A 25163-nucleotide genomic window follows, 5' to 3' on the forward strand; every position below is an offset into this window, starting at 1 on the left:
TGGAAAATACAACTTCTATTCATTTTGGCCATTCCATTTCACCACAGCAACTCCTTAAGATGGGGACCCAACTATAAACATAAGGGTTGGGGAAGAGTTTCTTTCTCAGTTGAAAACAAAACTCTCTTCTGGGATATGCCTCAGAATCATTAAGCAGTAGAGTTGGAAGGGGCCTACAAAGCCATTGAGTCTAAGCCCTTGTTCAACAAAGGCATCCAAGTTAAAGTGTTCCTGACAGATGGCTGTCCAGCTGCCTCTTGGAGCCCATAACTTACCTTTGCTCTAGCCATGAGGAACTTGACAGAACGATCATGGCAAATATCAGAGGCACTGTAAAGAAGTTCCTGGATGTTATTTGCTAATCTACCCAGTTCCAATTCAGACAGCTTTATGTCCTCACTAATCCTGAAAGTAACAGAAATAAGAATTTGCTTACATAGTGTATATCAGTCAATATAGCCAATGACTCACACATACATTCACACTGATTCACCCCTTCTACATTCACCCCATCTACAACATTGTATCCCAATGTAAGACTAGAAGAGAACTCTATTTTGCTTGTTGTTTAACAAACATTCAGTAAATCCAGCAAATGTCAAATATTCTGTATGTGAACATTACAAAGCTATTGATACCCACTTACAGCTCATGTCAATCTTCAAAGTATTTATAGTGATTTACACACCAAATCTTGAAAACACATAAGAAAAGTTACCACAGACTAGCTTCAGGCTTGCAACCTCTCAAATGGAGAGATAATACTGGAAATCTGTGGGCTACAAGAACATATTGAAGTAACCAACCAACCACAGCTTTTGTGTGCTTTAGAGTCAATTGGAATCTGTCTCATGTTGTGTCCAACGTCCACTCTTGGGTCAACCTAATTCTAACAATGTCTGATATGGATTCCCCATCACTGAAGTGGGAACAGAAGCAGTGAAGGAGGACTAGAAACTTTTCCTTCCACAGATGAAGAGAGGGTTAGCCTTACAGAGAACTTGTAAGCATCTTAAAAATTAACCTCTAATAAAAACACAAAGTTTGGCCATAATATCTGCTCTTCTACTATTCCCAGAGATAGTAAAAAATGTTGCACAAAGGATCTCAGCAGTTTCTAACATACAGGACCCACTCATAGATAACAGTGGCAAATAATGAACTAATCGTAGCATACAATTTTGATAAATTACAGGTTAATTAACCCACAATTTTGTAGTCAAGATGTACAAACCATACTATAGGGTGGCCAAAGTATCATTTTTAGACAATTCCATATTACATTTGAAATAAAAATTAAGAAAAGTTACAGTTTACTATTATATTATGGAATTCTTCTGTTGAATTTGTGTCAAATTAAAAAGAAAAAGCTAAGATAATGGCTTTGAATGCTTATAACACTGATATTAGAATTTAGGGTTGGAATCATGAAACTCATTTCTCTTCCAGAAAACTGCACAGCATATGCACCAAAACAGTTTTGGAAATCAAGTTTTCAAGTTCTTATTTTTAGAGTAATGTAAACTCAGATTTGAAAGTAAACATCAGTTATCCAAAGATTGAACCTACACTGATTTTGTTAGATTAGTTCAGTTCTGGTTTATACAATGGAAACTCACTCCTGCTTCTTCAAATGGATTAAAGATCTTTATTACATACATTATGTCAGTTCCACCTGGTGTAATGCTGGATGAAGTATGTTCCTTGCTAGATGAGGAATCAGTGGTACATTCAGGCTCAGAAACAGAGTCACTACTGCTGGGCTCACTGTCTGGGGAAAGGTTTCTCTGTGAAACAGAATCAGCTTCCTTGGATGGAAGATCTTCACTGAAGGCATCACTTATGAACATGCCTTCATGAGTCAGATAAGCCACTTCTGTGTCTATGGTGTTCTCCTTCACAGCATTCTTCTGTATAGAAGCATCCCCCAATTCCTTGCTCCTTTGGTTCTTGTCTAGAACCAAGAGAACAACATTTCTGATGACATTTATTGTTGCCTAGGATAAAAAACAAGTCCTATTAAAACACAGATTATACTGTATTCCTAAAAGAATAATCCTTTAGCAAGAATATTTATATTTTAAAAGTTGCATAATTTGTTCCCAACAATAGTGTGAATCAGAGATTCATATCCACCAATTTTGTTCCAGAGTAGCATCCACTTTTATCTGCTAAATTCAAAAATATGGCAGAATATATGACCTATACCTAAGTAAGGGGAAATATTGTCAAAGTAACATTGTCTGACATGTATTTCTACTATGCTCCTCATATTGGAGAAACAATCTTCTCCAACTGGTCTTGAAAGTACCCCACAAAAAGGCAAGGGGTTCCTGCATACTCAGGGGAATCCCCAGGTACACAGGATCTTATTTGCAGATTACATTTTAAAGAAGCCTGAGGTGAATATATCATCATTCCCTTCCAGAATCTGTGAATTATTTGATGTGTCACCTGTGGGGCGGGGGGGCAGGGGGGCAAGGCAAATGGCCTAGAGCAGCCTTTAACACCTCGCAGTATTCTGGAGCTGGAGATTAGAGTTGGGCTGATTCTTAATAAAAGCTTCCCTCCTTGTAGTACACAGTGAAGGTTTTGAATAGAGGAAAAGAGAACTTATCTCCTAACTCACCCCCTGCTGAAACCTCAGCCATTTAATGTTATCATTGTAACTAAGCCAAAATATGTGTAACTGAAATAACCACATATTCTTCCTCTGCCTACCTACCTGTGTCTCCATTTCCCCCTTTTTTCCTCTTGTATTCCTGTGTCTATTATAGTCAGTAAGTCCTTTGGGGTAGGAACCTGTCATACATGTTCTTGTTAAAAGTACCGTGAATGTAGATGAGACTACATAACTAGATAACAGGGAGTACAGTGTAATAGAGGAGCTTTCAGAAAGTTGCATGTGCGCTCCTTTTCCTCCTCCACCCTAACACCTCCTGTCCTGCAAGCCCAGATCATCATCTCAAGACTGCTGTTCCAGAATGGGTGCAGCCCTGAACAAGCCTCCTCTTGACTGGGGCTGAAAGCACACTGCAGCATTTTTCCCAGGTCTTTACTTGAACTCACTATCTATAAAGCACCCAAAAACCCCTGGAACTGTAGGATAATGAGAGAACATTATTATATAAAATCCACAAAAGAGTTTATTATATTTAGTACCTTTCACTCCTGGCAGCCCTTGCATATGAAATCCCCTTCCTTATGCTGTTGCTCCCTAAGGACCCCAGCAGCCTTGTCCTAACTGGTCTGTTGAGGTTTTAAAGTGGGTTCTCTCTCTTCCAAGTATACCTGCGTATCTGCAATACTTCCTAGCCCCCAGAAAAAATATTAAATCATAGTAAACAGTTTTGCTGTGATTTCTCCCTTTATGCATTTATCTGCTTTCTCCATTTCCAAAAGTAAGCAGGGAGACAGACAGACACATCATTCAAACAAGAAGATTAAAGGGGATGATAACTTGTGCATTGCTAAGGAGGTGAGAGCAGAAGAGAATGAGTGGCCTTGTGGCCACTTTTATGGCCACTCTTTCCATGGGACTCTATTCAATTTACATACCAACAATGGCAAAATGTCCTGGGTTCAGACAACCAGAGAAGCTGTGATGAAAACTTGGCTGAGTTGCTCAATGATTTGGGGAAACTAAAGGTACCACACAGAAACAGCATAACTGGGTCCAGATAACATGAGAGACTAATCATGGCAAGATATGCAAAGGCCATGGCTTCTTGTGACATATGAATTGGGCCAATGAGTACAGGCCTTCACTTTTTCATTTCTCAGAGAGAAAAGACACACACACACGTAATATTAAGAAAAAGTGATTAGAGAACTACTAGTAGAAGCAATTGTGATACAAAGAGAAAACAACAAGTAAAGTTCCCTAGAAGACGGCCACAACGGCAGTCGAAGAGAAGTTCCCTACAAGTGGCAGTTTTTTAAAAAGTAGTGTGGAAATAGATAGGAACCTGCTAGGGAAATGCATGCTGAGATTGTGAGAGAGGGCTCACACCAAGAAAACCACAGTTACAGTATTTTCCCAAAGTGGATTCTACTCAGCTGGATAGCCCATAAATCTAATGCATGAAGATCACCAAAACACACACGTACACACACATGCAAAACCGCAGGGGTGGGGGAGCAAGGTGTCAAAGAGAAGAGTCAGAAATGGGGTGGCAGAAAAAAAAAGAGGAATAGGGAAAGGGAATAGAAAAAATCAACTTGCCTTGATTCTGGTCCCACCTACTGCTGACATGTAATTCCTGACACACTACCCCTGAGAGAAAGAGGGTTCCCCCCCCCCGCTTTTAAAGCTACAAATCCACTACCAACAGCAAAAATTGGAGACCATTACATGACAATTTTCTCAGTATTTTGATTTTCTTATCATTATATAATATCAGCCACAATATCAAGGGGTCAATCAGCTGCTCATCCCCCAGTAGGATATATGCTTTTGTCTCCTAGTGATGCCTACTGCATTCTACATGGCAAAAATTGCCAGTCTCTGTGCAAAGAATGAACTGACACAAATCTGACATCGGAAATGGCAGTATTCAAACCCGTAAGATGCCCTGCTGCCAACCTCAAAATTCTTCAATAAAAGCTTCAAAGGTAGGCTTCAGAAAGATGCTACTGAATTACAATTTATGAATTCAGCTGTATTAAGTGCAGGATGAAGAGCTTTTTCTCTCTCTACAAGTATTACGAAGCTATCAGTGCTAGGATGTTTGTGATATCAACAATGCTAACTCTGAATGCTAACAACTTACATAGATTTAAGCTTTAACGAAATGCCACTGCTTCTACCTCTTGCATTTCATTTCTTCTGAACTCCCAATCCTCCCACAACAACCATACGTGCATCTGATGAAAATAACTCCAACCTATATAAACCACAGTAATTTTAAAAAATCTTTACAGAATTTTCTGTTATTCTCAATAAATGTTTGCTCACTTTCACCTGACAACTATTTATCTATTTATTTATTAAACTTATGTTCTGCTAAATTGGCTTGAGGGCCCTCTAAGAGGATTACAGTCAAATAAAAACACATTGTGACAATGACAATAAAACAAGTGGTTAAAATACAATAAGCAAAAGACAATAAAACAAAACAGTTTCATTTCAAGTGAACTGGACTAACTGAAGACCAGCTATGCACATATTTCTAAGATCTAATGATCCTGGCTTGTTAACTGACATTAAGACAACACTTTGACATTTGGATGCAATGTGGGTAGCCAGAATACAACCCAGAAATGACAAAGCAGTGCAGAAGGAAGACGGAGCACCATTTTAGCCTCAATGTTCATTCCAGGCTTCAAGAACCGTGTTTTATTAAACCTGGAATGAGTGTGCCTTTTGGGTCAGTGAAAATGAAAAGAATTTGACATTAATTATCAGGCCAGAGATTTGTATGTAGGTATCTAGTTCTGAGGCTGTTTTCATTTCCAGGTTCAAAGGAAGCCATGTCCATCAAATCTTCCAGTTTCATCTAAACACCAATATGTTCTGAACATCTACAAACTGTGAAATGTAAATACATCACAGAACTCTTAAGATATTCTTTAAAAATACTAGCTTCATGCTTTCACACTCCTCCGACATAACTGATAGTAAGAGATATGAAGGTGGCGATCAACCACAGTTTAGTTTTATGTCTGAACATGTACTAACTGCATTTAGCCTTAACTACAATTGACTGAAACAAGTCAACTTCAAATGTTAGCTTATGAAACTGCCTTGTTTCAGTAAACTCTATGTAACTACAGTTTAAGGTTTAAACAGTTTAAGGTTTAAACTGTGATTAACCAAAAGCAGAAGCAAAAACTTATCTTTCTCTCCAAAGAAGGAAAGAAGAGGAGAATGTGTGAGCTACAGAGTCTCTAGGTTTATTTCTGTAATGGTAATTCACAGTTTATCATTACATCCAACTGCAGGCATTGACTGAACTGTAATATGGAAACAATTTAAACATTTTAAAAAATAAACTTTTGGAACTTATGACAGTTTTCAATTTCACTGTACTAAGCTTCACCTCTGGTTTTGGAACAGTAACTGCCTTGGTTGCCCTGCTGGATGACCTCTGCCAGGAATGGGATGGGAGAGTGAGACTCCTGTTAATTCCCTTGGACCTCTCAGTGGCTTTCGAGATCCAAAAAGGTGGACTTGTGGCACAAAGCACCCTTTATCAGCTTAAATTGATATGCCAACTACATCCTTATCTGGACAGGGAGAGCTTAGATACAGTAATCCATGCGTTAGTAACCCTCTTGGTTGGATTACTTCAATGCATTATATGTGGGGCTGTCTTAGAAAACAGTTTGGAAATTTCAGCTGGTCTAAAACAAGGCAGCAAGACTGCTAACAGGAACTTGCCAGATTGATCATATTAGGCCAGTATTTTACCATCTGTACTAGCCACCAGTCCACTTCCTGCCTGATCTGACATGTCAGTATTAATGTTCATTGCCCCAAACAGCTTGGGGCCAAGTTACTTAAAGGTTGACTCCTCTCAGCTAGAGACAATATCTATTTCAAAGTACACCTTACCTTAATTCTCTTAGGATGAGAAAAATGGGGGGTGGGGGGGAATCATTCACTCTCATTCTCAGCAGTTCTTCTAAGGGAGTCCCTGCCAAAGGAAATTAGGTGGTTGGATACTAAGAAGAGGGCCTTTTTTGTTGTGACACGCAACTATGGAATCAGCTCCCCAGAGACCTATAATTGTACTCTTTCCAGCACCAGGTAAGTCCTAATTTTTCAAAAAAAAAGTTTTAAATTGTTTTAAATTTTCTGCATTGCATTTTAAATCTTTGTATTTCATAAATCTTTAGATCTTACTCTAGTCTTATTTTTATTTTATACTATAGTGTTAATTATTTAAATTTAATGTTGTATTTTATACTGTATTCTATGTTTTAAATTGTGAACCACCCAGGGAGCTTCTTCTATTGGACAGTATAAAATGTAATAAATAGATAAACAGACTATGTATTTATTTGAGGAATTAATACTAAACAACTAATTTGGTAAACAATAACAGCATACAAGGATACAGTTCATTTGGGACTGTTATAAACCACAGACACTAATATTCCAAGAGACAACGTCTATCTTACCTTAATTCTCTTGAGAAAGATAATAAAATTTGAAAAAACATCCTTCAGCAAATCAAACCACTGTGGAAAATTCATCATCCTCATTTGATCTGCAAGTCTATGAAGAATACCATAAAACAATCAATACAATTTCAGTTAAACTTCAGTTTAGCCCTTAACTCACAGGGCTCAGTCTAAGTTTTCTGTCTTTAAAATAAGAAATTAAGGCCCGCCCTCATATTGTTAGTTTGATGATTAATCAGATAAGAACCAAAAGCACAATTCAGGAATAGATAACAAACACTATGATGAAAATGAACATTAAACCACAATAACATATTTTTGTAGCACAATTTACATTTTGAGACTTCAAAGTCCGAATGAAGTCTTTGCAAATAATTTCAAACACCCTAGAGGGCAGGTAAGATATCACCATAAGGTGCATGTTCCATCTCTGCTACTTCAGCATGGGCACAAGGAGACTGGAAGATTTCAGTTCTGGTTTTGGTTAACCACTACTACATCCAGTCCATAAATCTCAGGTAATCTTGAGTCTCATGAAGCAAGGTAGTTTTATAACCCATGCTTTGAAGTTGCCATGTTTCAAATACACCATACTTAAGTTTAAACACAGTATGACAATTTTGGATGAAACAAACAAGCTTGGGCAATCAAGATTGGAAGTAATCAATCAAGCAATCAAGACTGGTTGTGACCCAAATTGGTCATGAGCCAAGTCAAATTTCCTCATAAGGGTCAATATAAATAAGGTTGACCCCATAAGTTTGATGTAAATAAGGTTAATCTGTTCTGTAACTATTTTTTTTTTTATTCACAAAAATCTGAAGCAAAGTGACAAAGAACAACAAAGATCTCAGCCAAGCAAAAGTCAGTCTTGTTTCTTAGTCATGTCATGAGTTCTGAGACTCAGACAAATAACTCAGAATTCCAGAAGTTACAAATTCATTCTCATTTATTCAACTGGTTCAGACACAACGAGCTAACACTAATTTAGCTTTATAAGAATGAACTTAGCCTCCTCTCTCCTTTCCTGACTCCAAACTGCCTATCTGATGTGACCACAAGTAAGAGTTTGGAAGCTTTGCTTCCATGTTACATTAATTGCATTTCCTATATTGTCCAACTTAACAAACCATGATTACTCTTAACTATGTATAGTGGAAACAGGAAACTTCGTATCATGGTTTCCAAAGCTGGCTTGTTGTGCTACAGTATATCACAGAAGTGAGTACACCCCTCACATTTTGTAAATATTTTATTATATCTTTTCATGTGATAATCCTGAAGAAATGACACTTTGCTACAATGTAAAGTAGTGAGTATACAGCTTGTATAACAGTGTAATTTGCTGTCCCCTCAAAATAACTCAATACACAGCCATTAATGTCTAAACTGCTGGCAACAAAAGTGAGTTCACCCCTAAGTGAAACTGTCCAAATTGGGCCCAAAGTGTCAATATTTTGTGTGGCCACCATTATTTTCCAGCACTGCCTTAACCCTCTTGGGCATGGAGTTCCCTTGAGCTTCACGAGTTGCCACTGGAGTCCTCTTCCATTCCTCCATGATGACATCACGGAGCTGGTGGATGTTAGAGACGTTGTGCTCCTCCACCTTCCGTTTCAGGATGCCCCACAGATGCTCGATAGGGTTTAGCTCTGGAGACATGCTTGGCTAGTCCATCACCTTTACCCTCAGCTTCTTTCGCAAGGCAGTGGTCGTCTTGGAGATGTGCTTGGGGTCGTTACCATGTTGGAATACTGCCCTGTGGCCCAGTCTCCGAAGGGAGGGGATCATGCTTTGCTTCAGTATGTCACAGTACATGTTGGTATTCATGGTTCCCTCAATGAACTGTAGCTCCCCAGTGCCGGCAGCACTCATGCAGCCCCAGACCATGACACTCCCACAACCATGCTTGACTGTAGGCAAGACACACTTGTCTTTGTACTCCTCACCTGGTTGTCGCCACACATGCTTGACACCATCTGAACCAAGTAAGTTTATCTTGGTCTCATCAGACCACAGGACATGGTTCCACTAATCCATGTCCTTAGTCTGCTTGTCTTCAGCAAACTGTTTGCGGGCCTTCTTGTGCATCATCTTTAGAAGAGGCTTCCTTCTGGGACGACAGCCCTGCAGACCAATTTGATGCAGTGTGCGGTGTATGGTCTGAGCACTGACAGGCTGACCCACCACCCCTTCAACCTCTGCAGCAATGCTGGCAGCACTCATACGTCTATTTCCCAAAGCCACCCTCTGGATATGACGCTGAGCACATGCATTCAACTTCTTTGGTCGACCATGGCGAGGCCTGTTCTGAGTGGAACCTGTCCTGTTAAACCGCTGTGGCCACCGTGCTGCAGCTCAGTTTCAGGGTCTTGGCAATCTTCTTATAGCCTAGGCCATCTTTATGTAGAGCAACAATTCTTTTTTTCAGATCCTCAGAGAGTTCTTTGCCATGAGGTGCCATGTTGAACTTCCAGTGACCAGTATGACAGAGTGAAAGCAATAACACCAAATTTAACACACCTGCTCCCCATTCACACCTGACACCTTGTAACACTAACGAGTCACATGACACCGGGGAGGGAAAATGGCTAATAATGCCCAATTTGGAAAGTTTCACTTAGGGGTGTACTCACTTTTGTTGCCAGCGGTTTAGACATTAATGGCTGTGTGTTGAGTTATTTTGAGGGGACAGCAAATTTACACTGTTATACAAGCTGTATACTCACTACTTTACATTGTAGCAAAGTGTCATTTCTTCAGGGTTGTCACATGAAAAGATATAATAAAATATTTACAAAATGTGAGGGGTGTATTCACTTCTGTGATACACTGTAACTAGAGTTAAGATTATTCATAGTTTTAACACACTACACTGCAGTTAAACTAAAACTGAAGTGGAAGCTTTTTTCCTGCTTTCTAGAAGAGGGAACGTATATAAACTCAAGGCTTGTTACACCTCATTCTTACAACATTAAACTATATTAAAACCAAATATAGAACCTAACTCTATCATTTGCCAGAAATGCATGCTGTATCTAGCTACTTCATTTTCTGTAAACATCATCCACTGACTTAATTGAAGGTTGTGGGTGTAAAGTATGAACCCAGACCAATGGATTTCTTAGAGGCTCAACAACCTAGTAGCTAATCCAACCACAAAACATGGGTTCATATGACAGGCTCACCAACTTCAGTTGGACCAATGAAAGGTTGTTTACAGAAACCAGAAGATGGTGGCAGACAGAATACACCCCTGGAAGCTACAGGTTAAATAATGCACCATTACACAGCTGTAAGACACAGAAGACACAGAACCCACAATTTTAAAAAACAGAACCAAAACTGCACAATCCCTTTCCCCATATGCATTTATTCTATTATATTAGCATCTGAATAGATATAACCCTGGATATTAAAAGCAGAAGAATAATGTAAAAAGATAAATTGTTAAATGGGAAAAACATGGAGCATAATTAGTTCTTAATTATTCATAGATAAATCAGCAAATAAAAATTATGTTTCACTCTCTACCAAATCGTCAGAGCTCCAAGTTATACTTACTTAACAACCACTTCTGTGTCTATTTCTTCTATCTGTGATACTGTATTAACCACACACTGCAAAAAATAAAAAAAATGCCTTAGCTTTTCCCCAAATCAAATGCTTTGAAACCCTAATTATTTAAATATCTTCTGTTTATTCCTGTACTCAGGGCTATTTAAATCTTCAACTGATGTAAATTAAAAATCTACACAAGGGAAAACAGAAATTGGACTCCATATGAACTATGCAAATGTGCACATATTTGCTTATTTAGCTTTACTTCCAGCTAATTATTCACCCTTTAGGAGGCTGAAGCCCAGCTGACTAGAAATGTTCACTCTGCCCTGCTTTCCAAGACACAGTGTTTAATACACATATAATATAAAACCTTTTCATTTCTTGAATTAAGTTCATCCAATAATCTGTATTCTATCTCAAACAAAAGACCTTTTTATGTTGCTTACAATGTTCAATGAATAGGCGTAGTAAAGACCTATGGATTAAGTTATTTTATATACAATAAACTGAGATATATGGATAGTGACATCTTTAATAATTTAAGGGGCTGACTGAGAGTGCTCGCTGTCAAGTCAAGCCCTAGTAGTGCTATACAGTGATTCACAATTGAGTCATACATAGATTCTGAGGTAGCACTCTCCATGCAATAACATTACCACTCTAGTTCAGTTGGGGTGGCAATTGAAATTATATTAGTGGTTTTTAGAGAGATATTAAATTCCTCAATCTTCATGGTAGAATTATTTTAAGCAAACGTATCTGTGATGAATTCAACTTATACTGCCCACTTGACATTGGTAGCTTCTGTTTTACAATAACATAACTCCATTTTGCATGACTAAAAGGGCAGTCAGCCAATGTGTATCTATTGCTTTATGTGTGGAAAACAAAACCTAGCTCTTTCCCCTTCATTCTACTTGCCCAATCAGGCATAAGTATTTTTGAACTGCTCTAAGAGATATTCTCAATTCCTGGCCAGAAAAACTATTAACTTGAGCCTCTCCACCTGACTTTTACAAGCTTCACCTATAAGTAGGTTGGGGACCTGAAAACTGTGAATATGATACAATTATATTGGGCTTGCATGGGAAGGCTTGGGAACTTAACCATCTGTTTTCGTTCATTTTACCAGAGGCTTCCATGAAGATACACAAATAGCAAAATATGGTTGGTGTTGTTGCTTCTTCTTGCTCATACTGGCGTATTTTCTACATAATGATTGAAAGACTCTTCACAATGTATTCCCCCTGGAAGCAAAAATGTGCTATCTTCTCATTCTACCAAAAAATGTAAATAAGTTCAACATGTGGATGATTGTATGGGCAGCAGGGTACATGTATAGTAAGGACAACACATATGTAACAGGATCCCAAAACAGGCTCTGTAAACTATAACGTTTGCTTGCACAGAAAAAAAAAGATGAAAGGAAGCTATGAATATGGTGGGTTATAAATGTAATGTTAGGGTAAAATATGATAATAGTACTAGTAGTTCTAGGGAAATTAAAAATACAAGTAAAAATTCATTACCTGCTTAATTATATTCTTTGCTGTAATAATAATTTCATCTCCATATATTTCAAAAAAATTCAGCTTCCTTTGTTTTAGAAGTCCAAACACTAGTGACACAAGTCTTTCCTGTTTAGAATGAAATATATGAAATATAATTAAAATATAAAAGGAAAATTTGAACTACTAATAAGTTAACACACTAAATAGTAAAATGAATGGCATGTACAGGAAAGCCACCGCACTACTACAACTGTCTGGCTGGGCAGGTGTTATGTGATGCTATGGAAAATACGTGGTTATTGAAAGCATGAGAACATTTCCCACACACATTATGATTATAGATACTGAGAAAGAGAGCTGACAATCATTCAAAAACTGAACAAGATTCATCAATTGTATCTCAATACAAAAGAAAAATAAAACATGTAAGTTGAGTACAGAGCTCAGGCTATTTCGAGTTCTGTCCTGCATCTGCACCCAGGCCTAGCATTACTATCCAGCATATTCAGGCAACTGTTTAGGAACATGCTAAGACTTTCCCGTTTCCTAGATGTTTATTTTTTCCTCAATTAATTGAAAGTATTTAAACATATTTCAATGTTTGGTCCCTGCGATGTTGTTTCTTATCCTAGTTCCTGAATATAATTTTGTCCAGGTTTGGAACACACATCACAGCTTATTTAACCCACAATGAGTCATGGAACCTGCAGGAACCAGGCTAGATAGATAGATAGATAGATGTTTATGTGAGATCGCTGTACTATAAGAATTTGGCAAGAGATGGTTATGCGAGAGTTAAGCAACCCTTGCATGATCCTAAAACAGACAATGAGTTATATGAGGCTTGCTTAATTCTCCTTTATATAAACCTCACTTGTTAGATTTGCACGACACAACAAATTGAGTGGGGGCTGCATATCCAAAATGGTGGCTACACACCCTGCATGCTCCATAGCCTCAATAATAAAGAATACAACAGAAAATACCAAGCATGCAAGAGTAGAATTAAAAGCAATATTTATGTCAGTATGAGGATTCATGTTCCATTCATGCAAACTAATTTCATACAGAAAAGAAGTGAATGGCATTGGCATTTATAAGAGCAGGTTCCAGTTTTTGCCCTAAAAAGGAAACCATCCAAAACCTATTAAATGATTAGCACTGTACCTCTTCTAGAATGTGACATTCCTCCTCCAAAGGTCTAGTTAAGTCACTGTGCGCATAGGTAGAAAATTCTGCAATCATCATTTTATCTATGAGTTTTTCTAATTCACAGAGTTGTGATCCAAGATGTCTGTTCAAGAAAAAAATGAGAGAGATGAAAGTTAAATAATCAAGGGAGGGGGTATGAAAGTGCCACGCAAGCACAATTCAGGAAAATACAGAGGCATATAATTACCATCTTGACAATTTATCAGCAATAACTAACACTATAGAAGAGAGAGTAAAATATAGTATGTATGAGCTACATCCTTCACTGAAGTCAAGAGAATTCTCCTGTGACCTTAATGGAAGTTAGAAATTCTCATCAAAGGGAGAAATATTTTCTGGGCTTGTTAACCTTCTTCAACACACATGCATTTGAATTACAAAGAAAAGCTTCCCTAGGCAGCACAGAAACAATTTAAAGGACTTACAGGGCTTAAGGAAGGGAGAGGTAAGACTTTTATAACTAAATTTACAAGACAGTTAGATATCAGAATGTAAGTCTGCCAGTGTCCATTTTCAAACAAAGCTTTATGAGTTGAAATAATTTGAGTTTTTCTGCTCAGCCATCCATAAGAATCAGTAACTGATAAAAAACAGGTAAGTGTAAATAGAGGGAAGCAGGAAATGGACAGTTCTTTTAGTGGAGGAAAGCAAAAAATCTTTACTGGGGGACAAGTGCTATTTAACTTTTTCAAAAATGAAAGTTTCAGGCAAGATAGTGGATGACATGACATTTCTGAGGAATCAGGCTGCAAAGAGCTCCTAAAGAGTATATTCAAACTTAGTAAATGAGTTTCAATGTAAAGTAACCAGGGCACAAATTCCACCTTTATATATACACTGATAGTGTCTAAACTGGCAGTGACTAACCCAGGAAAGATCTTGGATTCACGGCTGATATCTTAATAATCAAATAATTCAAATAATCAGATCAGTGAAAAAGGCAAATTCTATCTATGAGTTCTTAGAAAAACAAGACCACAAGAATTGTAATATCCTTATAAAGATTTAGAATTTTGGAATACAACCTCTAATTCTGCTCATCCATCTCAAAAAGGTGACAAAGAGGTTTATTAATGCATGTGGAAAGGAGGAACATATGAGGATCATGTTTTCTCCCTCTTCTGTATCATTAGAACTTAGTGATATAAACTGACAATAAATTCAGAGGAGAAGGCATTCCTTTGTACTATAAATTACAGGATTCACTGCCAAAGGTATGGCAATAGCTGCTGGCAGAAGATAGCTTTTAAATACCTTTGTGCAAACTCAATAAGCTTAGGTCTATCAATGGGTATTAACTGGGTCCATGTAATTTTCTTTATGAATACTAGCTGGTCTGGGGGGCAAACAATAAAGGAGTGGGGCTGTTGCCTTCATGTCTGCTTATGGGTTTCCTGGACACATCTGAGCAACCATTACTGTAAGCAGAATGGTAGACTGATCAAGCAAAAGTTTTGTATTTTATGAAACTGTCCTCCTTTCAATGGTCATTATGTTTTCTCCTAGTATTTCCTTTAAGAAAATAATAATATCTGAAATTTGCATAAAATCACTTTTTTCCAAAATTCTCAAGTGTAGCCTCTTCTTTAAATCCCACTTAAGAGGTGAAAGACAAAGATTCATATGTATGTAACTGGCTGCTGCTGCGTACTTTCAACTTTGTCAAAAATGGTGAATTGCTAACTACACAAGTTGCTCTGCAGTCCACATATACAGAATTTATCAACTAGCTAATTGTTACGCCACATTGTAACTTTCGCTCTTCTGATTACTCTGAAGCTTGAATTCCAACATGTATGTTTATACACTCTAGAGCTTTACAGATAAGCACATGGTTAAGGATTTTGTGTAATTAAAAATAAGCTTCCCCTTCTTACTCTTTCAATAGTCACTGATTTATCTCCTATTGAGCAATGGAATTAATTTGGACATCTAAAGAATGAACATTAGTAAGAACAGGTATAACTACATCATTAATAGTCTTGCCATAGTTATCAATTTTAAATAGAATCCCAAACATTGCCTACCGGAAACTATGAATGCCCTGGAGTTCCTGCTGTAATACTTCCTGTGTTGTTGCAATTAAGTCTAATGCTCCAACAAATTCAGAAGTGGACAACAATAGCTGCACAGTAGGTTGAGTTTGGTGCACGGTTGCCATCAACTTTAGCTTATTATATGCTTTTATACAGTTATTTTTAGTCAGTGATAATCTTAAAATTTTAAGAGAACCTTCACACATGACTTTATCAATTTGGCCTATTTTATCTCGAAGCATTTTTACAGCTTGGGAGGTTTTCCTGAGGTAGTCTTGCAGTTCATGCTGGGAGGTCATTGCATGAAAAAATGCTTCTGAGCGGAGAGAGATCTGATGAGCAATATTTACTTCTACAATATCCAGATAGTGGCTCAGCTTAAGGGGAAAAAAGAAAGAAAACAGTATTGTTAGATTGGTCTTATCTTCCAAAGTCAGTTCCGCAATGCTAGACATTTGATAGAAATAAAATATGCATATTGCCTTTATGGATTATAACTAAACACACATAATATAATTAGCTCTATTGAAACATACTTTAACTCCACACATAACTGAATTTTAAGGAAACTAAAACAGTCTCTCCTGGCTTGAATATTGTCATTCTTCCAGGAAGAAAAGGTTTCAATAAAGACTGGAAGTACCTAATATGTTACAAAACTGTCTCCCATTAAATATTCATTTACAGTGCTACTCTGACTCATGCCAAATCATTACACAAAAACCACTTTTACAGTTTCAACTGGACCTAGTTTTTATCTGTACTTTAGAACAGTTATGCAGAACACGTACTCTTTGCACTGGTGGGCCTTTAGGTCTCCTGTTATTCTAGTATCGTCCTCCTCTCATCCCCCATCCTTTGGACTATACTAAACACATCTTGGTTGAGACAGACTGAGCTTGTTTACATGCTCAAACAGGCCACTGTATGGGGCTGCAGTGCATGCTGATGCATGTGGACAGCCCTTCTTAATATTCAACATGCAGCGACTGTTGTGCAAACCTGGGGGGCATTGGTAATGAGAAGACCAAATGACTTAGCCACTAAATTAACTGATTGTAGGGCATGCATGCATTGTTTCTTAGACCAATCTATTTCACAGGATGCTTACGAATAAAATGGGAGGGAGGACAGCGCCTTGAGGGAAAAGCGAGATAGAAATGTAATGGATTAAATGAGGAGTTTGTGCATCTGTCCTAACAGGGTGGGAAAGATCCACAGCAGGCTTGGCCATCATTTGGGTAAACACCATTCTGGAAAAAGCAGGTATTTTAATCTGAAAGAGCTCAGCCAAAACTATTTCCGGCAAATCTAGTATAATTTGTTCTCAATAAAGAATTTTTTCTGTTTCTTTAGCGAAGAATGTAACCAGTCTTGTTAGTTAATACATCAGCTTTATCTGTATATTAATATAAATACTCTGTGTGTGTGTGTGCACGCGCATGTGTTTTATCCAATGCTGTCCTTCCATTCTTGGGAGGATCTTTGAGCAGTGGCTTCTGTAAAGAGAAGGAGGATGAAATGAATTCACCCTTCTTCCTGAATCCCCTTGGGCAATCATCATACCCTTCCAGAGGAATAGCCCAAATTCTTGAAGTAGATTTGAGTCAGCAGGAAAAAGGGGTAAGTTTGAAAAATTCACCACCCATCTACATAAGTTCAAGAAAACTTCCCCAGGATCAAAGTTTCCCATGAACAGAAGGACAACATTAGCTACAATGCCATATTCACAGCTGTGAAAACCAAAGACAAAGGAGTACATGCAACATCTGGATCTTCCTTACATGATACCTTAATAAGGCAACTTGTGTTGTATTTATTGAATATTTGCAATGAAAATAAATAGACTAACCTTTTCCTGAAGCAACCTTGAGGAAGCTGCATCTCGACTTCCTTTTCCTCCAGCAGTATTAAAATGAGACCAAGGTAATACTGCATTAAATGTTAAGGGATCTTCCAAGGCAAAATCTGGTTTCATAAAAATCTGAGAAAACAAACATAAATTCTATTCAACTGCCATACTTCACAGATGTTCCCTCATTTGCCTGTGTAGTACAGATCATTTACAAGCAGGTCAGGAGGATAATGCCACGGATTTCAAACTGATTTAAAATATTTTGTGCATTTTGTCAGCTTATGATTCATGTGATTCAGAACAGTACTGGCTTAATACATGCAGTTACCTAGTGTAAAATACTGAAGTCTGCAGTATAGGTGCCAACATGTAAAGCTTTACTCTTCATGTTGGATATCTGATCAGTTACAAAGTTCAAAGGACCAGTTAAATATTAATTAAATAATGACTGAAGATTTTGAAAAGGAAATATTAGAATAAAAACAGATACTTGTAGAACAGTAGAACTGGAAGGGGCCAAGAAGGCCATCAGGTCCAACCCTCCACCATTTTACACTATCCCATTCACATGACCGTCTAGTTTCTTCTTGAATAGCTCTAGTGTGGGAGAGTCCATGACCTCTCTAGGCCTTTGTTCCTACTGAATCTCATTCTTATCAAGCTCTTTCCTGGATCTTCAGTCTGTCTTCCAGGTTGTTTGCTATTCCACCCAGTTTTGTATGGTCTGCAAATCTGATTATCATTTCTTGTATTCCTCCTCTAAATCATTAATAAAGATCTTGAAGAGCACTGAGCCTAAGACTGAACCCTGTGGCACCCCACTAGTTACCTTCTTCTACTTTGAGATGGTACCACAGATGAGCACTCTTTGCATCCGATTTAGCAGCCAATTTTGGATCCACCTAATAGCTTTTCTATCTAGTCCGTTTTTTGCTAATTTGCTCATTGGGATGTCATGGGACACTGTGGAAAGCTTTGCTAAAACTGATCATCAACATGTTTGATGGTCATACCAGTTACAAAAACAGCCTAGTTAAATGTCACTGTGAAACAATGAAATTAACTTGTAAAAACAATTGTTATAAGCTGTAATGATTTTTAAGGTAAATAAATGTGGCCAATTTAGTGAACAGTTTGGCTTTAATCCTAGTTTGCTAGAACAGCCTAAACTTAAAGAACTCTAGAAATGAAGTAAAGAAACAGAGCACACAGACTGTTCATATCAAGACAATAAACACATGGTGCCTATAGCAAGCACTATGCAAACTCTGGTGATCCTAGGCAGTGATCTTTGTCACTAATGACTGCTTGCGTTCCTACCCTCTGTTGTAGAGAGCAGTCATTCAAATACTGCAGTACATTGCTTTGCAGGTTCATTCCTATCTTGCTCATACAGACCCTAGCATAAACTACTGTAGTGCAATGCACTGATTTTCAGTAGGCCAAAGTCATCCATTCTCTATTCAGTTAATATACTTTGATATGCATCTCTGGGTTCTACTTGCTTTTGAAATCCCTGTGCATGTTATACAAAATATTTCCAAACTGTCAGAAACTGATTTTTTTCCTTATTCCTCTCCTGTTCCTCTTTCCTTGGCCCCTTTTCTACAGGTAAATGTAACAATATGTACCAAGATCAAGATGGTTTTCTAAACTTGTATCATCTTATTTCAGCATCACTTCACAGCTAATGATTTCAACAGTTACAGGTTAGTACATTAATGAAGTCAGAGTATAGTCTCATTAATGTTCTAAGCTGTAGTTATCAAAATTATGCTTTTGAGCAGCTGTCCTTTTTTCTATACCTTTTATTGATGGTTGCTGTTAAAAAGCTAACAAAAATTGTTTCGGTATGGTTTAATCCCCAAGATAAATTGCCTTTCCTGCAAGTGCAGTTCCCAATATTTGGAAGTGATGTGCATATTGGCACATGCCTAAACATATTGTCAAGTGGTGAAAATGTTTAATCAGAAAGGTATCTGAATTAACATAGCCAACAATATGATAGTGTGGTGTGATCTTTCAAACCAATTTCTGAAAAAAGCTGCTTGGATGAAGAAAGATTGGAGAATAAGCACAAGATTCTATCCAGGAAGAATTCCTGTTCTTACATTCTTTCTTGCCTTGGAGCAATTATCTAAATTCTACATAGATTGTTATATATAAGGATAAGATAAGCTATTAAAATATTTCCCTATTGGCAAGAACAGAAGAAATTAATATGCAAATAATATAGCTGACAGATTTCTCCTAATTGTTGCCAATGGAATATATCAATCATACCTTAGGTACTTGCTCCAGATCTGTCCTGGATTTATCTAAAATGAAATAAAATAAAAATGAAATGCTATGGCAAAGATTAGATTTATATTGTATACTTCCACAGTAAATTTCACCCACGCACTGATTTTCAAATTCACAGGCAGTATCCAAGTCAACAGGAATATTAATGAAAATCACATTTCAGTAGCATAAAGGACCTTTGGCACACATTCCTGCCAACAGTATTATATGGTGCAGCAGAATCCCCCTGAAGCTCTATGTTAGCTAATGCTATTGGTGCTATGCTATAAATTCTTTATGCAATATAATTTATGATCATACTCTTGTAGACTTGGAGAGTGCCACATTATATTATAAAGACAGTTACACTGCAATATTTTGTTAGGAGAGTGGACAAACTGTAGTGAAAAAAATGACCTTAACAGTTTGAGAGAGAAGACAACATCCTGGTATGGGAAAACATCCTCATTTGTAGATTGAAGAAACTGGTCAGTTGGCAGAGAGAAGAGGGCTAGGAAGTTATTCATCTCCCCCACTCTCCAAACACTGAAGCAAGCTGGAATTTGGAATTTCCATTCTGCCTTCAATTTTGATGGAAAAAAGATCTAGAGGGCAAATCTATCTATGAGCACATATGCACAAAATTAATTTGCATAGGATGATTTTCACTGGGAAATTGTCCGATGCTCTGGAGAGCTCTAAAGCACACAGAGGGCATAATCCTATGTTATCTGCCCTTGATGCATGTAATCCTCTGAACACAGAGGCTTCCCTGCATTCACTTCAGGGCATGAGGCACAGTGGTGGTCATTTCCATTACCCTGCATTCTGTATTTTGTCAAGATGATCATTTTTTGCTATCTAGATAGTACTGTGGAAAAGGAGGGAGGTGACTAGCATATTGTCTGGATATGGTGCAAGTATCCCTTTCACCTTCTCCAAGGCCAATTTGCAACAGAGATATAGTTTCTCTTTCCACACTGGCTGCAAAGGTAGGAGCTCCATCTTTGGAATCACAGCTCCAAGGTCAGAGGACCTCTGAGGAACTTGGAGCTGGGAATCCTAATAATCCTGTAACAATGCTGGGAAGTCATGGGACTGTAGCCTTGATGTGATCTGAACGTTATACAGCGGAATCCCTATATCCACTGGTTCACTTAACCATGGTTGACCTTGGTCCAAAAGAGAAGTCCTAAAGTGCCAAAAAGAAGTTGTAATGTGCTAGCTTTAAGTGAAAATTCTTGAATTAATAAGGAAAGGGAAAAATCATACACAGAGGTAAGAACAAATCTTCTATTCATGAAATTGTGAAAAATGATATAGTGTCTGCTATTATCTGTGGTTTCAGGCATCCACTGGGGAGCTTGGGTTAGGGTTAGGCTGTCAGTCATCCAACTGTTTCAAGAGGGTTCAACTCTCTTCCACTAAGGACTTTGTGGCAACTTCACTTCTCTTTTCATTTCTTATCAGGTGAAAAGATCACCTCAAAAATAAAGCACTGGAACTTCTCCACCTCACATTACTAACTTATTAACAGTAAAAACCTCAGAACACATGGCAGGATGACTTATACATTCATCTGATTTATAATATCACATCCTCTGCCTATTATGCACTTCAGATTTTGAACTATACAAATATTGAAATTTCACATAAAACACACAGAACAAAAGAACAAAACCTTTATACTATAATCTACTATCCCCTTAAAATTAAAGAGTGGTGAAACTTTAATTTAAAGCCTGTTAAAACAGGACAGTTTTCACTGTCTGTGCTACAGTACAATTCCTTTCCATGCCACTCTTGCTTTTCCCAAACCTGTGGCAAGGTCAGCCACAGCAATGTGAACATTTCAATGTGAGCACTCTCATGATTTTCACTTTTCTTAGTAGCTGCAGACTTGGGTAACTGAGTAAAACATGGGGGTCCTCAAGATCTCCATGTGAAGGGGGAAAAAAAGCTGTTATTCTCTTTTGCAAACAAAGATACCTCACAGCAGTCAAATAAATGTGAATAATAATAATAATAATAATAATAATAATATAATAATAATAATAATAATAATAATAATAATAAAAAAAACAAAAGCTCATTTGCTGGTTCTTTTGGTCCGTGTCCATGGTTGGTGCCTCCTGCACTTTAATAAGGCCCAGGTTCTTATTTCAACTAGTACAACTCTGGAAAACTGGCCAAAAATTAAGACTAAAAATTAACTAAATTACAAAAATATTAGCACACTTTTCATTATGATAAATAAATAAAAAACAAGTAAGTGGTGAACCACTGACAGTCTCTCCTATGTGCCACTTAAGGGATTCTGGGTGTGCTGCCAGAGGCTGTCACTTTGAAGACTAAAAAATAAACTCAAAAAAGGGGGAGAAAAGGTGCCATGATCACAAAAGAGCTTGCAATTTCAGAAGGGAGAGGAGGCAAGTCCCCTGGGATATTTCTTTGACGACTGAGGAGGAAGACAAGCCTTAGGGAACCCACAAACAACCCACACTGTGTAGTTTATTTGCAGGGTAGGATGCTAGGTTGTGCAAACGTACCCAAAGACTAAGAAGCAAGAAGAAAAACAGAAGCCTACCATGAGTATGTAACAGTGTCCTGTCAAAAATATCTTTAGGAGGACAAATGGCCTTGCATTTCTCATGAATCTTCTCTTTCTAAAAAGGTGACAGGTGAAGAAAATGTTGGTTATGAAATGCTAATATTTTACAATTTGTTGTTCACATTTGCTGTCCAAGGTTATACCTTTTGCAAAATTACTCTGACAGAGTGAAATACAGAATCAAACAGTAGTATGGTAATTAAAATTCACAACTGCAATCCTATTAATTATTTTTAAGAATAAGACTAAACACAACTCCATGCACCTATTTCTCTGCAAGTGTTTGCAATACATGCTTACCTAGAAGTAATGCCCATTGAACTCAATAGATTTTGCTTCCAAATATATTTACACAAAATAGGACTATCAACCTCTAAAGTTTCCATACAAACTCATTATCTATTTCAGGATAAACTAGTCTTTCCACTGTCATCATGCTACTTAAAAACAGTAATGCAGTTGCTTATTAGATGCCTTTAAAACAAACCATGTTTCTTTTTGCAGTATATAGAATCTTTCTTTTTAGAAGTATCAATGAATTGTTTGTGTGTGTGTGTGGTTGTGCATCCACACATGCTACCATATGTCCATCTAAGTAATATCACCAGTGTAAACATTTCCATTAACTGTGGGCCATTTCAGGCTTAACGTGAAATACAAGATTTACTGAATCAGCTGTTCAGAATGTTCAAAGCGACTTATATAAACAATCCAAAATATGCAACTGAACTGTTTCCTTTGCATTGCATTTCGCTCCCACAGTCCACAAGCATGACTTCTGCATCTCCTTTCCATCAGCATGCTTCTTACCACTAACTATGAAAGATGCAAAAACATGGCTGTTCACAATTTGTTCATCAATAGTTGACTCACGGGCAGATTAGCTTCACATTCCCGTTTCCCATTTCAGGCATTTAAGCAAGCCAGAACTGAAGCAATAAAACCAGTATACAAGAGAAGGGGAAAGTGTGTGTGTGTGTGCGTGTGTGTGTGTGTTGTGTGATGCTTACTCCAGTGTTTACTCTAAAATTGTTAAGCCTGAATGAGCCCCTAATATAACCAAGAAGCATACGCCAAACCTTTGATCATGCAATGAACATATGCCTATAACAAATGTTCAGAACTTTCCAGTAAGTGTCACTAGTTACTGAAAAAATGTATTTCTTCATGAGACAGAAAGTGAATTGTTTATACTGCTTGGCTGGAAGCACTGTTACTACTAATGATTTCAGAACTGAACATGTTCCAGGACTTACATACTTTGGACAACATAAAATAGGAAAGCAAGATTATTCATATGGGTTGAGTAAGATATAAGAACACATCTCAATGAACCCATATCCTAGATCAGTGATGGCGAACCTTTTAGATATTGAGTGCCCAAACTGCAACCCAAAACCCACTTATTTATCGCAAAGTGCCAACACTGCAATAAACCCTGAATACTTAGGTTTTACTTTAGAAAAAACAACTCACAGCCAGTCCAAGCAAATATATGTGTGTGTGTGTGTGTGTAGTCTTGGCAGCACACTGACTGGCCAAGTGAAAGCTCGGACGAGTTGCAGCTAATGAGATGCGACTCATGACATCATCGCCTGGCGCCGCTACTCCTTTCAAGCATGCGCATCGCCCCTATGTGCACTGTTATCCGATGCTCAGCTGATGGGGTAATGCTGGGGTGAGTTGGCTTGGGTGCTGACAGAGAGGGCTCTGTGTGCCCGCTGTGGCACGCGCGCCATAGGTTCACCACCACTGTCCTAGATCCTAGCACCTGTGATGAGTTGCAGGTTTCTGGGTCTAGTAGGAAGAATACAGTAATAAAATGCATGACTTCTTGAGTCATTTAAAATGTTTAAATTTAGAAGTTGGTTCTTTTCTACATGGTTCTGTCCTTCACAAAGAAAAGCAAACTTTAATTCAGCATTTGATAGATTATTGTACTTCAGTTTTAAGAAAATATAAGCATCAGTTTTAACACATATGACAAATCCAGATTTAATGTGATATGACAGCTGAAATTAAAGAAATCACATTTTAAATATTTATTATGTCATCACATTTTATCCACATTTTATCCAAATTATTTCACATTAATAAGACTATTCTGCTGTAAATTGGTTTGATTATGTTATGCTAACTTGGACTAAGCAATTTGCAGATAATAGATGGAGTTTTAATAACTATTAATAGTAATTAATTTGTGGCAGCAAGTGCAGATGAGACTAGTATATGTAGGTACTGCTTTTTCCATTACCTGAACAATTTCCTGTTGGTATGCTGCAAAATGTTCCTTGTTGATCTGTGGGAGGTAGAGTGAAGGCACAATTTCTATGTCCACAAAATCCTGTCCCCATGTTTTTGTAAAGAAATCAGATTCCCTTTTTGTTAATCGAGGATCATTTAGTGCTGCTGGGAGATTTACTTTGGAATGATAGATGGTCCATCTGTGCTGATCCGCAACTAAAGATGGGCTGTCACATAAACTACTACGATCACCTGCAAGAGATAAGAAAAAAGATAATTAACTTTAAAAGGCATGCATTTCTTTAGTACAGGTAATTCTTGCATTAGAATATATATTTAAACCACATATATATCTAAATAATGTATAGTATAGGAATGTGTGTTACTGGCTATGTGTCTTTCTGTATTTATACTACAAAATTGTTTCTGAAACAAGCACAATGAATGCATTCTTCACATTATTGTAGAGAAGGCCTCAGGAGGTATAGAAGGCTTCTCTAGAAATTAGTTGGTTTGGGTTAGGATTGAGGACAGGGATGAGGGAGTGGTTTGTGCTCCCAGGCTTATCGCAGAAGATCACAGAAGCTGTTACCTTGGGCAGTAACTGTGAGAACTACTGGCAGCTGGGGAGGACAGTGCCCCTTGTAGTGACTGGCTGGCATGACTCCATCACTGGGAGAATGGAGTTTAAAAAACCTGCCTTTGGAAAGTCTTTGTCT

The 25163-nt window shown here is 37.7% G+C and overlaps 1 protein-coding gene across 3 annotated transcripts in view; it reads right to left on the reverse strand.

Annotated features, from left to right (window-relative positions):
- The window catches only part of VPS54 (VPS54 subunit of GARP complex), a 58705-nt gene that overhangs the window by 21003 nt on the left and 12539 nt on the right, over positions 1–25163 (reverse strand). For all 3 annotated transcript variants that reach the window (XM_044454637.1, XM_044454638.1, XM_044454639.1), the window contains 11 exons: positions 24455–24696; positions 22177–22255; positions 19590–19624; positions 17304–17435; positions 15443–15828; positions 13371–13497; positions 12222–12329; positions 10693–10748; positions 7126–7222; positions 1660–1997; positions 276–405 (listed from right to left, as the gene is read on the reverse strand). In XM_044454637.1, the coding sequence (XP_044310572.1) occupies positions 276–405; positions 1660–1997; positions 7126–7222; positions 10693–10748; positions 12222–12329; positions 13371–13497; positions 15443–15828; positions 17304–17435; positions 19590–19624; positions 22177–22255; positions 24455–24696 (1730 nt within the window). The remainder of the gene's footprint in view (positions 1–275; positions 406–1659; positions 1998–7125; positions 7223–10692; positions 10749–12221; positions 12330–13370; positions 13498–15442; positions 15829–17303; positions 17436–19589; positions 19625–22176; positions 22256–24454; positions 24697–25163) is intronic.

This window comes from Varanus komodoensis, unplaced genomic scaffold (genome assembly GCF_004798865.1).
Source record: "Varanus komodoensis strain SLA01 unplaced genomic scaffold, ASM479886v1 scaffold7_3, whole genome shotgun sequence".
NCBI lineage: Eukaryota > Metazoa > Chordata > Lepidosauria > Squamata > Varanidae > Varanus > Varanus komodoensis.